Source organism: Rhinichthys klamathensis, unplaced genomic scaffold, assembly GCF_029890125.1.
Source record: "Rhinichthys klamathensis goyatoka isolate OS25496 unplaced genomic scaffold, OSU_Roscu_1.1 h1tg000530l_1, whole genome shotgun sequence".
NCBI classification, from domain to species: domain Eukaryota; kingdom Metazoa; phylum Chordata; class Actinopteri; order Cypriniformes; family Leuciscidae; genus Rhinichthys; species Rhinichthys klamathensis.
In genome coordinates, this window is record NW_026607006.1 from 1,033,774 (window position 1) to 1,051,665 (window position 17,892).

At 39.7% G+C, this 17,892-nt stretch overlaps 2 protein-coding genes across 2 annotated transcripts in view; one reads left to right on the plus strand and one right to left on the minus strand.

Annotated features, from left to right (window-relative positions):
- Positions 1 to 519, minus strand: part of LOC130073228 (gastrula zinc finger protein XlCGF8.2DB-like) — a 38,670-nt gene extending 38,151 nt beyond the window's left edge. Inside the window, exon 1 of the mRNA XM_056238697.1 lies at positions 416 to 519. Coding sequence (XP_056094672.1) covers positions 416 to 506 — 91 coding nt within the window. The 5' untranslated portion in view covers positions 507 to 519. The remainder of the gene's footprint in view (positions 1 to 415) is intronic.
- LOC130073205 (gastrula zinc finger protein XlCGF57.1-like) overlaps positions 1 to 17,892 on the plus strand; it is a 250,423-nt gene that overhangs the window by 179,300 nt on the left and 53,231 nt on the right. The gene's annotated exons all lie outside the window — the stretch shown is intronic.

Genomic DNA, 17,892 nt, shown 5'->3' on the forward strand with positions numbered 1-17,892 from the left:
GAATGTGAGGCAATATGTAAAGCGCTTTGGTGGCCATTGGGTCTGTGAAAGTGCTATATAAATGCAGTCCAATGCAAGTACAAGAACTCTGCTCCCTTTTCCAGCTTCACAATAGCAAGGAAATTCAGAGAGGCATGAGGGAATACATTCGACAATGTTAAGACCACTCGTAAATGCAAAGAGCTGAAACCCCTCTTGCAGACGATAAACACACTGGTTATTTCCACAGCATTTTTGTTATATATTTTTTGATTAGAGTGAAAATCCATTTATTATATAATGTTAATTTGACTGACTGCTACATTAATTAGGACACTTCATATGACAATCTTCAGAAAATATCAATAATTTCTGCAGAGCTGGACATTTTAATAAGGATCAAATGAGTGAGTTCAGCTTTGAGAATGAAACCAACCTGTTTGTTCCTCAGTATCTTCTTGTTTCACTCTGAATGTTTCTTCAACCTTCATGTCTTCATTCTCTTCTTTAATAAACGCCATCTTCATAATAGTGTCATGTGGATCTGTCGCTTCACCAGGAGTTTTTTCTAAAAAAAAATACCCAGCTAGCTGTACAAAAATAAAAGAACACAAAAGAATTATACATACACTACTTAGTTACGAGTTTATAATTATTTAATTATATTAAATAGATTCCACTTTAATAAAAAAAATATATATTTGCAGTTGGTTTGTAAAAAAAAATGTATTTCACACTTTTGTGTTTCTGTTGCATTTACACTGCTCGTCAGCGTGTGGTGAATCGAGCTCTTCGAATCACTGAATCATTTGTGAAGTATTTGATTCAATTGACTCGGAGTATTAAAAAGCTCCGTTTCTGCCATCATAACTTTTTCCAGTAACCGAATTCGTGTTTACAATAAACTGATTCCCGATATTGGGGGCGAAATGAGACGCACCTTTTCTGTTACTCATGTGTGGATACAATTTACATACAAAAATAACGTTCATTCATGTTAGATGAAGCAATATGCCTACATGTGTTCATTCAGTGATAAATATATTTTTTATTTTGAATCTAAAAACTATAATTGACTAAATGATATGTATTGATTTAAACACTATAAATGCTTAAAATAACAAACCTTCTTAAGCCGAATCACAACAGACAGGGGGTCGCGGCGCAGACTTATGACGTCACACCGTCTCTCACACCTAAATACAAGTCCCATTGACACTTACAAAATAAAGTCTCAAATAACTATATTAGCAATATACTTAATAATATTGTTTACCCTCCAGCTCGCTTTTTCTGGTCATCTGTGTTTGGAGACGTAAATTGGCGTAATGCTTGGAGAACAGTAGACAAATTCTACATTAATAACAAAGTAAAAGAAGTCTCTTATAGATTATATCCAGTAAAACGTGCTTTTAAAGGTGAAAAGGAAACAATTTTACATTATTTTTTCATTGCATACATACAAAAATATTTTTGGATTGATGTGGAGCGTTTAATTAAGAAAAAAATTAACATTGATTTACAGCTGAGTGGATTTGACAAAATGATACACTTCAATGATCATGGGATTGAGAAAGATAAGGCACTTCATACAATTGTTAATGTTAATGGGGAAGTTTCACATTCATAAAATGAAATGGTCTGACTCCAAACCAAACCTTTCTTGCTTTAAAAATGATTTTAAGCTTTATTGTTCTGTTTTGTGTAATTAAGTAAAAAGGCAATTAGAGCTTATAGCATTGTAAGCAGATATGTATAAAGTAGCACCCATTTTATGTTGTTTTTTTCTTGTCCTCTGGCACTGTTCTTATTTTACTTTGTATTTGTTTTACTTTGAATGATTAGGTCTCGTATTGTTCTGGTTCATGGCATTAATAAAAAAAGAGAAAAAGTCCCATTCACACGCTGCAATAATCACAAACGGGCATAGAAGTTTACATGCAAAAACACAGTAAAATAATAAGAAATAAATAAGGTATTCATATTTGAATCCTTGATGAAATGCATATTTAAATACACACTGTCTAATGATCAGTGGCAGATTTAGCAAATTGGGGACCCAAGGCGAAGGTAGTATGGTTTTCTTTTATGGTTCCTGCTGTTTTAGCACCGCTTGGGTAGCTTCGCTTCATTTTTACTCTGTCTACTACTCTGTACACTCTGTCTGTCACTCTGCACACCGTCTGTCAATCACTTATTTTTCGGCGCATTACAGCCTTGTCACTTTCACACGCAGAAAGTGAGATAATGGAATAGTCCAATGTAGTGAGGTGAGGTGGGGGGCCCCCTTCTGTCTGCGACACTAATGATTTGATGCCTTTTTTCGCAAATGTTTTTTAGAAATATATAATTTGCGAAAAGTAAAAACAACTTAAGGATAATTTAATGGGGCATTTTGGGGGCCCCTAGGTAGCTCGGGGCCCAAGGCAATTGCCGACCTTTGCCTAATGGTTAAGTCCGTGTCACAGGTCGGGGGGGCCAAGCCAGACTGCACCCACCCCTCAAACCCAGGACCACCTCGAGGAGCGTACCAGAGACCAGGCAGACAAGTGGAATTAAAATGAACAATCTTTATTGTCTAAAAAGGGGAATTAAAAAGTCTTGTCGTGGATTTTGTGTCTCTTCCCAGGAAAGGGAGCCCGCTTTTGGACCCTGGGAAGCGAGGGCTTCGCCCCACCGATCCATGCCACCGGCAACCACCGAGGAGGAGGGATTCGACCGCCGTTCCAGCAAGCAGGTAAGTATCTTGGTAAGTAAACCTTCTTGGGCGTGATACAGGCGGACAGATGTCCGGACAGGTCTGGACCGGGACTGAAGACTAGGAGGGGACTCCATTCCACCGGACAGGTGAGTGGCAGGTACGTATACCTCTCCAAAGGACAAGCAGCCTCACTGGAGGACAGGTGGGTACGTATATCTCCTCAAGGCAGGGCGCACTCCCGTGTCGTCGCTGGGCAGCAGGTGCGGGGGCTCTCGTGTCTCTTTCTCCTTCGGCGGGGTTCAGTCGTTAGCAGAGGTATCCTCTATTCCAAAGACAGAGACAGTTTTTTGTACAAACTCAGTTCCCTTTACAATGGGGCAAGGACTTACGGCTGGATTGTGTGGCTCTAAGCGGACAGTGCTGAGACTAGGGTGGATCCCTCCTTCAGACGGGCATCACACAAGACAGTAGCAGAATAATCATCTATTTAAACAGACAGAGCAATTTATACAGGTGCAGGCACACTCCTCTATAAGATGGAGAATCGAGCTTACGGCTGGATGGTGTGGCTCTAAGCGGACAGTGCTGAGGCTAGGGTGGATCCCTCCTTCAGACGGGCATCACACAAGACAGTAGCAGGAGAATCTTCTATTTGAATAGGCAGGACAAGTTATACGGGGCAAGCACACTTCTCTTCAGTATCGAAGCGAGGGCTTATAGCCCGAGCGGAACATGCACATTCAACACGGAGGCTTTCAGCAAACACTGGGCAAGAATATGAACTGAAGAATACTGGCAGTTAAATATACATATACATCCACACACACTGCAACTTCACATCAAATCCAATACTGTGTGACACTTCAATTCAGGCACTGCACATCCACTCTCAGTGCAATAAGGCCAGCACTCACCCAATGATCAATCCTTCCACTGTTATATTGCATCAGCACTCAGGAGATGAAGAGATGCAGATGACTTCTCGCAGCATGGAAAACAGCGTCTTCAATACTCTCACACTCAGACGAAGATATCAGGATTTTAATGATGACTCAGTTCACACTCTTAAGTGACAGTTACACTCGAAATCAATACACTTCACAATTCCTTATTCAACTCAGTGCAAGGCATGCATTCACACAGATCCGATGTTTCATTACTTAGCTTCCTCTCAGGAATGATGGCGCTCTCCAGTCTTGACTGTGTCTCCACAATTCTCCTACTTCCCATCCAGTTCACGCTTCCAGCTTGTATTCACACAAATCACCGTTGCACCCGTAATCCAGCCAAATCCTCACAGCCCTCTCCAAAGATCCCAGCGAATTCAAGCTACTGCCAAAGAACGATTTCTCCCGGGGGAGTACCACACTCAATTTCCTCTTCCTTTTCCTTTTAACTGCTTCATTCGGCCCCGTAGCCCTATCGCCGATCCTCACACCAATCGCCCGCACCTGATACCGTTTGCCTCATCAGCCGCCGCTGTCATGGAAACCAACAACAAGCGGAACCGGCTCGGTGTTTCACTGATATTGTTCCGGGGGGAACACACTTCCAGCGGACATTTGTTCCGCTTCCTTCGTCACTTGTGACAAAGGCGTGTCGTGAAGAGCAGGAGTCTGCAGCTATTCAGATGATCAGAGGCTGCACAAAGCAAACAGCTGCAATGAAGCGCGGTCTGCTGGTGGAGCCTGAAGTGCTGGCAAACTATGCTGAACTGATGCGAGTTAATGTGCTACCAGGAGGATTCGTCATTCACCCTGACGCACCACATCTCGGGGCCAGTCCAGACGGTCGAGTGTATGACCCTTCAGAGTCGCCTCCTTTTGGCCTGGTTGAGGTGAAGAGCAGCACAAAAAATTATCCATCTCAGGTTGCTCACCTCAAGGTGCAGGAAGACCACGCCAGTCTGAAGCGTTCACATAAATACTACTGGCAGGTTCAGGGCCAACTGGCAATCACAGGACTGACATGGTGTGACTTTGTTACAAATACCGTATCAAATTTAACTGTGGAAAGAATTTGGCGTGATGACTCATTCATAGCGGAAATGAAAGAGAAATTAGATGTATATTATTATGGCACATACATGAATGCATACTTTGAATTCCAGTAATCTTGTCTTTACCAATCAGTTTTGCCTTCTGTCTTACTGTTGATGAACTGTAATGTTTTTTTTTTATTGTAAATGTTTGTGTTATTTATTGAATAAGTTGTTATTAATCAGTTGGTGTTACACATACATGCCAAAAAATTAAAGGATGCAGCATTTTGACCAAAATTGTTTTAATCGTTCATCTAATGTTTTAGTGAAATCAGTCACATTTCAACAGAACAATATTAATATAACAATTATATTTAATTTAAAGTTTAAGAATATGTGGGAACACTAAATTACTTACATACTATTTACACATTATACATTATTTACATACAAAACATTAATTCATTCAATCTTCAAAACAAAAAGGTCCTTGATAATTTGCAAAAACACAACAGTTAAGCCCGATCTGATTCACACTGCCAATCAGTGTGAGCGGCACAGGAGAGTCCCAGATGTGAAAGGACTTTACCCTACCGATCACTCTCTCCACTATAATTCTGAGGCGGGCAATGGCTTGGGTTTGTTCCGTTTCCTCTTTGCTGAATTGAGCTGAACGCTTAAAAGGTGGAATGATGAGCTTAGCTCCAACGTCAGCAAGGAGATCTTGAATGAGGAACCCTTTGTCCGCCATGATGTCGTCTCCTGGCTCCAGCAAGGGAAGGACTCCACTGATCCTGGTGATCTCCTTATCTGAGATGCACCCAGTGTACAGGGGTGAGACGAATGTCACCAAACCATTGGGAGCAACTCCAATCAGGCATTTCAATGTCGTCCTGTTTTTGTAGCTCGAAAATGTTTCTGACTGTAAGGTCAGGGATGAGGCTGTCTCCAGGGCAATTTCTGTGCAGTCCGGTATCACTCTGACGTTAGGACAGTACCTCTGGAATTTAAGGGGCATAGTGGACTTAACCTTTTCCCTGCTTATCCAGATGGGAAGTGAGCTCAGCATCATAAAAAGATAATTGGCCCAGGTGATTGTAACCCTGCTGACCCTGGCAATGCTCACATTGAACATGTCAGCAATGAGCTGCTCCTTCATGCCAACAGCAACCCGCATGGAGTACATCAAGAACTCATCTATTAATGGCATGATGCGTGGTGGGCTGGGATCTTGGCAGCCTTCCTCACCTGCCCTCTTTGCTTTGGTCCAGTACACCAGTCTAAGGGCAGATGGTGCAATCGACTCCCTAAACATAGTAAAAACCCTCTCGGATGGAAATTTGGTGTAGAAACGAATTTGGTCGTCCGATGAACAGCAGGCCCGGGGTGGGTAATCGGGAGAATTCCCGGTGGGCCGCTTCACTTTTGGGCCGGTCGAGGAAATGTTTTTTTTTTTTTTTTACATTTGTCACGTTGTCTATCTTCTCTTAAAGGCTACACACGTTCCGCATTCTAACACCGAAGCGCGCAGCCTCTGCATGGGTTGCACCATGTAAAGGAGTTCTCCCCTCCTTTTCCAAATAGAGTTGGTTGGGTCCATAGCCCGTCTTTTTCAAAACGTTTTCTCAGGTAGTAGGCCCTAGTAGTAGGCTACCGATAGCTGGGCCGGCCCTACCGTTACTGTAGGCGTCAGGGAGGACGGAGGAAGAGGCCAGGAGGGGCTGAAAAAGCCAGGTTGAAAAAAAGAAAGGCATTGGAGGAGGATGCAGCAAAATGTGCCAAGCTTACAGATTTATTTTCAAGAGGACAAACACAAGTGGCAACAGGTAAAGAGAGATAGGCCTAGTAATGATTAGCATTAGCAACGCTGCAACGTAATTATTCGGCAAATACCATTGTAGCGTTGTCAACCTATTCACAAGCAAAATATTAAATGTAATTAAGGCGAGACACGGCAGGCAAAAACATCGTTTTTTTACTGGTCAATTTTGAGATTTTGGGATATTTGTCTTCTTTCAGACTTGTGGTGAAAAAAAGTCAGAAATACACATTTAGGTGTTTATTTTACTATACTTTTTCTGTTTGTCTGAAGTTGGATATATCATCCCGCTGCTCCGCGATCGCTGTCTGCACCGTCATCACACACACCGCTAGAAAGCTCTCTCTCTCCTGTACAATGCGGTCAGATCCAAATATGGTAATATCCTTTTTATCAGCAACCAATCGTGAAAGTAAAAGGGGGGATTTAACTTTGAATGCGCAATCTCATTGGCTGCTAAATCTTTAAAGCCCATTTTCTCAAAATGACCTTTCTCTCATACTCCAAGTCCGAAATCTCCACTTCAGTAGCACCTATATACACCAAACTTTGCAGTCTTGTACCTAGTTATATTATGAAGACATTTACTGAGGGATTTGTAAATATATTATTCCTAGCCTGATTTATATAACATTTTATTCCAGAAAACATGGCAAAAATATTTTTTTAAGGCTATTGACAGCATATTCTGATTTACAGGATAACAAAAGTAGATATCCATAGGCTAAATCCCTCTGTAATTTTAAGAAAGAGCAGTATATGACGGTACATGATAAACCAAAATGTATTGTTTGTTCAGAAGGAGTAAATTACCACAATTTGATACCCATGCAGAAAAATAATAATGACCATGATATTTTTTGTTAACTTCTCAGCTTAAGTCAGGGGTCGGCAACCCAAAATGTTGAAAGAGAAAAAAAAAAAAAAAATCTGTCTGGAGCCGCAAAAAATTAAAAGCTTTATATAAGCCTTATAATGAAGGCAACACATGCTGTAAGTGGTATATTAGCTTTATTAGTATCAAAATGATAAGTAGGCTATAAATTAGAGCTTAGATCGGGCCCAAAAAATCAAGCCCGACCCGGCCCGGCCCGACACATTAAACGTAATTATGAGCCCGAGCCCGATTTTAACCCGACCATTTTTTAATGCGTGGGTCATTATAACTGGCGTTCTCAACTTTCTTTCTCCCGCCCGCAACATTTATGTTTTGTTCCGCTCCCGCCCGCAAATAGACTTTTTTTCTGTACCTCCAAATACTTTCAAGTTAGCTTACGTGTCGCCACCATACATCCTCCTGATAAATTATTTGTTATTAAAGCATTAAAACACAAACCACTGTTAATTTAACATAAAAGCAAGCAGTTTACTATGCGTGCATGGTTTGGCATGACTGAATGCGCGCAAAGTGCGCTCTCTTAATAATTCCTAAAAAGCTGACAGTTCATCGCGATCTCACACATCTCTGTTATTATCAATGAAGCTGACTGCACAATGAATCTTTCATAATATCCACACGTTGTTTGTTATTATTAGAGGATTTGCCAGCATACAGAATTCAGCACTGAACAAAAAAGTCAGTTTTGAGCGGTGAGGGGAGTCTATCTTAAATGCTTCTGATTGGCCATTGCGTTCAAGAAATCAACACATATGTCTGTGATTGGCTACATCGCTCAACGCTGCAAACATGTTATGAATAGAAATTCTGGCCTGCAAATCGTTTCTATTTTGTTTTAGTACAGTGAGTGCATTACCGCACGCGCCCGCGCTCGCACTCGGCCATCAAATCTAGTCCCGCACTGCACTAGAGTGCGTTGGGAGTGCTCAGCTATCTTTCTCTTTTTCCCCTTGGGATCCATGGCCCATGACTCACCCGCCGGTTAGTTTGTTTGTTTGTCAGCCACCGGTCTGGCATCACGCCGATCTGACAGACACGTGTGTCACAGTCTATGACGTAAATTCTTCGTTGACAGAAATGTTGAAATTAAATATTTATTATACACATTTTTACAACGTTGAAAAACTTAGAATGTTTGTCATGTTTTTCCTCCTACAGAAATTATATTAAAACAAAAAATATTTTTTCCATTTTCAAATTTTTGAAAAAGCTCCAGGGAGCCACTAGGGCGGCGCTTAAGAGCCGCATGCGGCTCTAGAGCCGCGGGTTGCCGACCCATGGCTTAAGTGAATTATTATTTAACCTTTACATTATTGTTGAACCATGGTATTAATAAAAACTACACAATAGTAAGAGCTGAACTGTTGCTTCATTTATCCAATTTCCACCACCATGGAAAAAGTGGGCCGGTCTTGGGCCTGAAACTCCCGGGCTGAAAAGTGGGCCCACTCCGGCACTGATGAACAGTATCGGCTGAAGAGAGTAGGGGGTGGTAGGTCAGTGTTATGCAACATGGCTTCTAAGTCATGGATGTAATCCAAAGCCTCATCCAGAGCACCTGTAAAGATAAAGAAATTAAAAACCAGTCTTAACATATTTATGCTACTTTCAACACAACACAGAACAGTAATCATGTCAACTCCTAAATGACATCACTGCAGAAAGAATGTCATTCAGAGCCCCCTACAGCTAGACAGCATGAGACTATGTTACAGAAACTCAACAGCAAATAACAAATCCAATCACTGTGTGCACCAGTGAAGTTTTGCTGGCATCCAATAGGGAAAATCTGTTACTGCGCCCAAACAAAATAATTACCGCTATCAAAGATTTCAACCTCAAATTTGGAACACAACTTATTTAGATTTATGGCTTTGATTTTCTAGACGTTTTAGAGTTAAACTTGGTTTTATAAAATATATATTTTATATAAAATAATGTTCATAAACTTAAACCTACAAAACTTTTTTTGGATTTACTTATTCATTTTAAGCAATAATCTGCCAAGGGTCTTCTTTAAAATAAGACCAAACTTAAGTCTGTGCTCCCAATTTAATTAAAAAAAATTTTATGACAGTTCTTTGATACAGACATTTTTGTCCTCTATGTACCTGTGTAACTTTTTTTAATTGATGCACAAGGGTTAAGTTATTCAGTTAGAAATGCATTTATCCATTACCGGTACACATAGTTGACTAGCGTTAACTTACTAAACACATTATGAGCAATCTTACCTGCAGGTGGGTGTGTCACGTAGTCGTGATCCATCTTTACTGCCTTAGCCACCATGGTGCTATCTTCACAGCATAGCTGGATACTAGACTGACGTTTGATGGTTCTGTCATATACTGACTCCCTTCTCAAAGGAGCAGTAAAATTGTTCCAAGGGAATAGGCTCGAAACAACACCACTCTTCAGGCGACAAACGACAGCCACCAACGTAATCCTCCGGAGCGAAGTGCCGGCTGCAGGCATAGGTGCTATCTCTTTTTATGTCAAAACTGTTCCCTTCCTCTCTTCGGATCGCCTGTATCCATTTGGGTTACAGGTTTGGATCGACAGGAAAAGAATGAAACGAAAGGTAGGGCTGTTTTTGGGTGGAAGACGAACAGCCTGGAACACAACAGAAACTGCGACTCTTCGACTCTGCCATTTTTCGTATCTGCCACTACGATAACAGGAAGTTGGGGGGCAGTAGGCTCCACGAAAGGACCATGAAGGTCGTCCCGCCATGGTCTCCTGAGGGGTCTTCTCTTTTGTGGCTGCCCGAGAAGTCCTCACATCCAGGGAAGCCTGAAGGGGCTCCACCCTGGCCTTCGGCCCATCCTGCTCCGCCCTGGCCAGCGACTCTTCCTGCTCTAATTGCACAGAGATGGTTATGTGTTCACCTTTATTAATTGCTTAACTGTATTATTATTATTTTAATCTCTTAACAGATGGAAAAGAAAACATTTGCAGTGGTGGAATTTGCAGATGACAGTTCGGTGGAAATCATCCCAACCACATGGCTGGAGGAGACCACTGAAGTATGCTTTTGTATTCAATTAACTTTAAAGTAGCGTTAACTTGCAATATTAAAATCAGATTAATAAAATACAAACAAAACGAAAAGCTTGTCTTTTCTTTTTTTTATAGGGAATATTCTTACTGAACATTTCTGAACACACGGCAGTTGGTTCAAAAAAGTGCCATGCCTGACAAACAAAAATGGAAACGGTTCCGTATTAAAAAAATGTGGCTAAGAACAGGGAAAACCGGATTAAAACAGGTCTATAGACTGTGTATTGTCTGTAACTCATGAATATGTTGTTGTAAGGATAGCCTATTTGCCAAACACTAGCCTTACAATGTTGTTTACATTTTTTTCGGTTTATCTCGAAAATTACTTTATGAAATGTAATATTCTGGCAACAATCTATATTTTCTAGACTCGTATACAAAAGCCTGCCAGAAATGCCGACTTGTTCCAGAGACGTCGAATTTGGAAACGGAGGACACCTCAAATAAAAAGAGGCAGCTCAAAAAGCCAAGGAGATTTCAGTCTGAAACTGGAATCTCCTCAGATGGTAAATGTTTAAATCACACAACATGCATGTGAAAGGTCAGTTTATTTATATTGTAAGGGCTGTCTGCAGAAAGTCACAGGAGTGCTCCAGTGGAACATAATGACATTTTATAGCATTAAGTAATTATACTTTTTAACATTTGGAAACGTTATACTTTACAGCGTGATTAAAACTGATTAAAAAGTAATTAAAACTGAAACTGTTAAAAATCTATTAAAAAAATATCTAAATACCAAGTCCACTGAAGAGCAAAATTGTCAATTACAGGGTTTTTTTATACATAAAACATGCATTTTGCTACTAACTTTTATCTTTCATATTTTTTTCTATATATTTTAGATAAGGGCAGATTTATCCCAATTCAGGGAAAAAAGTTGTCAAAACCTAGTCCACCCAAATGTAAGTCACTAATAATACGTTATTCACTCATCCGCTTTATTTAGTTTTCTAAAACTCTGAAAATTCAAAGCAACCTGCTAACATGTTTTCACATTTCTGTTGTGTTTTTAGATCAGCCATTTCCTCAAACATTCCCACAAGCCAAAGGTTTGCAGAATATAACACTCTCCAGTTTATTTATTTATTTAACATATATTGCTTTAAATATATTTTGAATGATACCTTATATTTCTCTCTCACCCACAGAACGACAAATGACAAGATCTCCGGATATATTTAGTAAACATTTGAATTATATTAAACTTTTTCAGTGTTTATTTATACCTGCAGCTCTACAGTATATAAATAAAATGTTATTTTTACAGTAGAAGAGTCATTACCAGAGTCTTCAGTGACAAATGTGTCTCCCCTCCATTAAGGTGTGGAAATCAAAATGTATTGTGTTATATTCATTAGCATGTATGTAATACTTTGTAACCTATTTTGTTGTCTGTTGCAGTGTCAGATCTCCTCCTAAATGAGCCACAGAATTTAACTGAGGAAGCCACAAAAAGTAAGCTACAGTAGCAGCTCTTCGACACAAACATGCATGCATACATAGTGTTTCCCACAAAATGTTATAGGAGTCGATTTATAGGATTTAACGATACGGCATTTTGTAAAAAAAAATCGAACCAGCTAACGTTAGCTGTGTCTATTTAATGTTTATCAGAATAAATACGTTACCCCTCACACTTCCATATCAAAGACTGTATGTTGAACAGTGTAATTAGCACGCTGCTGTTACCACAACTTGTTAAAAATATGGGTAAACATTCATATTAATTTACCACAAAACACTGCCCGCTCCGAGTGACGTGCTCCTCGAGTCAGAAGTGAAGAATCCAGAAAGTTCCGCGAAGAATGAAAAAGTAATAAACCAGTTGCTGGGTCAAAATAACCCAACCAGCTGTTTATTTGTGAATGACCCCCTTACAACTCATTTGACCCAGCATGAGCAACCCAATAATGTGTTTACAGTACCCCAAACAACCCAATATTTGGACCCAGCACAATCAACCCAACAATTTGTTTACAGAAATAACCCAGCATTTTTTTGAGTGCAGTGTAGCATCTTCCATACGGAAGTAAACACGGAGAACATTAAAGTAAGTGACTACGCGTTTATTTATATGTGATCTGTTGCGGAAGCCAGTAAATTTATACGCAGGCAATATAAAAAAGACAAAGGTGAGGATGCAAAAAAAGAGAGCAGAGTTGTCAAACATTTATGATACGCGTTTTGCTTGTATATAGAGCTGTTACTGTAATACTTATGATTTCTGACACATTACTGTCCTTCACTGAGTTCCATTCACAGCTGTCTTGATAACGTCGGGTATGTAAAACTTTTGAAGTGACTCCCATGAGCGCAGAATTGTTGCTCTAGAACGACGGGAAAGTCGCATGAATTCCGATATGACCGTTCGGACTGCGGTCGCACTGTAAAACATCTGACCTGTATCGAATTTAGGACCATGGATGGAAGTGGCACAATCGGAATTGAAAAGATCAGATTCCATGTGGTTTGTGCTGTTCACACTGTCATGAAAAAAAAAACAGAATCTGAGTCATGTGAGCAAAAAAATCGGATTTAGGCCACATTTACCTGCAGTCTGGGTGTAGCCTTATAGTTCAATGTCTTGTGTTGGTCTTGTATGGATCACACTGTTTTTTTTGTTGTTGTTGTTTTTATCTATGTTGAATGTCACTCTTTTGTTTTGTTAAAGTTAAGCTGTTTATACGACCTTATACACCCTACATATCATCATAATGTAGCCAGTGATTTGAATCACTCTACATAGGCATCAACTCCCATAAATGACATTAAAGACTTATTGATTTCATTAAAATTCTTTGAAATTCTTCTCCTTTTAAAAATTAGACTTAACTTTTCTATCAGTACTTTCTGGTATTTTATGAAACACATTTATTCTTGGCATTTTTCTTGCTGCTTCTTTTATTTGTCTTCTACTGATTCTTGGAAGATCATTATTTTTAGTCATTTTATACAAATGTTCAGGTATTTTTAGATTCAAATGAACTTTAATATAACTTTGACTTTTATGTTTCAATACTGACGTGTGATGTATGAACTCATACACTCTTTTATCAAGTGTGTTTTATCACATTTGTCACTATTTGCATTATAATACATGGATATATGGTAAAAATGCTTTTTTACCCTAAACTGTTTTACCTTTAAGACAAAATCTCACACTCTTTCAGACAAAATCTCACACTCTTTCAATAGCAGTTAATATTTCACAAAGAATTCAACTGAATTACTCTGACATCTATTTTACTATATATTATATGCACTTTTGTCATTCGTGGACATAGCTGTGAGTAGGGCTTTTATTTTGTTGTTGTCTGGTGACGTCATATGGCCGCGCCCCGCTCGTGCATCTGTTGTGGTTCAGCTGAAGAAAAGTTTGTATTTTTAATCATTTAAATCGATATTAACCGTTCCATCAGTTGTATAATTTTGTTTTTACCATGCGATGCTATATGCATTATTCATCATTAAATGTAACATTATAATGCTTCAACATTAATGAGCTTTTTCTGTCAGCAAAGCTTACTCGAGTTAAAGGGATACTCCACTTTTTTGGTAATATGCTCATTTTACAACTCCCCTGGAGTTAAACTGTTGAGTTTTACCGTTTTTTAATCCATTCAGCCGATCTCCGGTTCTGGCGGTACCACTTTTAGCATAGCTTAGCATACATAATTGAAGTGGACAAGACCATTAGCATTTCTCAAAAAAAAAAATGACCAAAGAGTTTCGATATTTTTCCTATTTAAAACTTGACTCTTCTGTAGTTACATCGTGCACTAAGACCGACGGAAAATGTAAAGTTGCGATTTTCTAGGCTGATATGGCTAGGAACTATACTTCCTGCGTAATAATCAAGAAACTTTACTGCTGTACCATGAGTGCAGCAGGCGCAATGATATGACGCAGCGCCTGAAAATAGTCCCCAGCTCGGTAACTTCCAACGTGACCGGGACTAAGTTTGTGTAGTTTCAGTCGGCAAATTAGGCAACGTTAGTGGATTTTCCTGTGCGATTAGCCATGGTTCTGTGCGTAGTAAAGGGCTGTGATAGTAAGTCGAGGGGATACAGTACCGGCGTCATGTTTCACAGAATACCAGTGAACAACAAGGAACTAAACAATCAATGGTTGGCTGCTCTGAACATTGATCTCAAAACACCGGTAGAATCTATCAAGAAATGGCGTGTTTGCTCAGAGCATTTTGGACCAGATGACTATAAAGAAAACAAGGACAGTACGGTACGTCGTCTAACGGATACGGCCATCCCAACAATCTTCAGAGTACAGACAGGTCCAAGTGTATCATCGTCACCCATGGCTGTAAGTATAACACGTTTATTTTTTTGTTAGCTTGAACCACTTGATTGAAAAAGCACTGCCGTTGTCTTTATCTTCCTGTGAAATGCAATCAATGAGTGCTAGGTTTGCTCGATCATTTGTCTTGTACAGTAAGTCATATAACGTTAGTAGTTTTGTTGTCGAGTTCTGGTGAGGTAACTTACCGTATAGTTTAAAAGGAAACTTGTGGAATTTTCGGTATTGTTTATCTAAAGTTTCCATAATACAAAATACTAGTGATGTCACGTTATGTGCCGAAGCTTTGGAGCGTGTGTCGAAAAATCATCTGGTAGGAAAATGAAACTTTACCCTCTGTTCTAGTTTTTTGTAACGTGTTATGAATGAAACTCCTATGCTACAAGGAACGCTCCCTGTGCAAGCAGGTTGTCACGTTGGTTATGTTGACGGAAGGTAGCCTATTTTCAGGCGCTGCGTCATATCATTGCGCCTGCTTCACTTATGGTACGTTTTTTTTTTTTTACTCATAGTACGGCAGTAAAGTTTCTTGAGGGTATGCATTAACGTCACTTTCCTGTCGGAACACGCCCCCCTCAGCTGGACTGAGTGGCAAAAGAGCTGCTGCATGACTGGAGTTAATAGGGGAAACTGCAAAAACACAAGTAAAACAAAAAAATAATCCGTTTAAACTAAAGGTTGGACTCGATATAGTGTTCCTTACAACTTACCAAAGATCCAGTGATCATGGATATTGACATGCAGCCAGGAATCATGTTTCCTGACATTTATATGTGCCTGATTTCCACGCCGGGGAAATACATAAAGCAAATTTTCCTTTATTGAAATACAATATAGGTAGGTCTAAATCCATTTGATCACTTAAATCAATGTTATTTATCGTCATATCGTCCATCCTTAAAACTTGTATAGTTTTTTGTCAGTGTTTATTTAAAAACGTCCAATTATGCAGAATATACGATGGTAATTATTTAATTGATGAGTTGTCAATACAGTATATAACAATACAATATATAGGGTATGGTTTTACCCCTAAATTCAGCATATTGACACAGAATGATAACTGCAAATCCATATTTTGCTGCCTGGAGTCCAGTTGTTTCTATGAATTGCAGCGATCCATTTGCTTCTCTGTTCTGTAGCTTTCGGCAGTCTGTAAAAATATACCTCAGATTTCTTGTCAAATCGAGTTGTACAGTCAATCGCAAAGCTCTTTCCAGTTTTAGATGTGTTTTTCACGCCATTCAGGCTGAAAACAAATGCTGCCATTCAGTCTTTTTGCCACTTAGTGGGCGTAACCGCAGTCCCTCCGGCCGACGGTGACGTCACGCGCATACGCTCTATTGTATACATACATGCTGTCGGCGTCTAGTCATAGTTGGGGGCGTGGTCGGCGTGGGGGAAAACACCGCGAACGTCGTGTGTATTTGAATGACAAAAATGTCTTATTTCGAGGCATTGACGCCTGCCGACCGGCATCGATACATTGCAAAATTACCTGCAATAGGTTATGATTGCCCTTATTTAATTAAAAACTAGGTCAATGATCCAACCAAATGGCCGGAGGTGTCGTTTCCAGACATATTTTGTTATCTGGTTAAATCTCCAGGTAAAACATCGCGGTAGCTGTAGGTAACATTAGCCTATAACTAAATAGCCTAAACTTTCGTATATGTTGCATACTATAACTCCATAAAACCTTGTCACTTACCAATTGTACGTATGCTTCTCTCCAAACTATTAATCCTTTTGTAAAACGGTGATCAGTAGTAAGAAGTTGCCGAGGGACTGTGCTGACAGTTATCCCTAACTCACAGGCTGCAGTCTGTATCGAGTGTAGACCTCGAAATACTCCATAGGTTCACGGCTGGCCTATCAAGCGAGACTTTAGCTGATAACGCTAATGTGAATGAGACATCCCTTATGAAAAACAACTATAGGAATCTTGTAGTATTTTAGGACAAAATATTTTAGTAATCCTATAGGAATACTATAGTATTTTGGGACATACTATAGAAGTATTATAGAGGTATTACAGAACATCACAGAAGTATTATACACTACTATTTATTGCTTGTAGCCATTTTGTCCTCCTTTCCGGTTCTGTGTGTTTATAAGGAAGGATGCAGAACTTCAATTGTTTATTGGCGGTATAGAAAACGACACAGCACCTCTTCTACATGATTGTCGCGTATATTTCAATGAGCGCCAAGACAATGTTTTTCCCCACGGGCTAAATTCACATCACGTGACGGGGCGTTCCCAGACAACCGTCTGTATCTATGAACAGTCCCTCCAGAAAAACGCGATTATGCGATCGCTGAATTCAATGCATAATCAGCCAAAGTCTGCATATTTATGTGGGGGTCGCATTTTTTCAAATACTCCGCAATTTCGCCGCATAAATTGCTGATTTCCGCGCAAAATATGCGGGCTTGCATGATTTCATAATCCCTGCATTTTCGTCGCAAAAAAGTCACGTATATCTTAGCTACAGAAAGTTGGAAAATGTTGCGTTTGCTTCACACAAGAGCAGCCTTCACCCTGTCGCCATGGGAACGCTATGAAGTGACGTAATTACGCGACGTGAACCTCATCGAAAAGCTGTAAAACAGGAGCACACTTTAATTTTAAATATTTAATTTATTCATTTTTACTGAAGTTGTAGCATATTCCTCTAGTAAAGCTACAGAACTTGTTTGACTTGTTAAAGGGATAGTTCGGCCAAAAATGATATTTAACACATGCATTACTCACCCTCAAGCCGTTCGAGATGCATATGTCAATCTTGTTTCAGACGAACACATTTTCAGTTATTTTAGAAAATGTCTTAGACCCTTCAGTGGATATAATGTGAAGCAATGGGGTCCACCTCCTTCAAGTCCCAAAATGTGCATAGATCCTTCACAGAAGTAATCCATCCGGCTCCAGGGGGATAAACGAAGGCCTTCTGAGGGTAATCCGTGCGGTTTTGTCGTAAAAATATACATATTTAAAACTTTATAAATGAAAATATCTGACTTCCGGCAACGATCGACTGTATGAAGATATTTTTGGTGCAAAACTACAGAACGCCTGTGTGACAGTGGAATTTGTTGTTGTAGAGAATAGCCACACATGTGTATCAGTAAATCTGA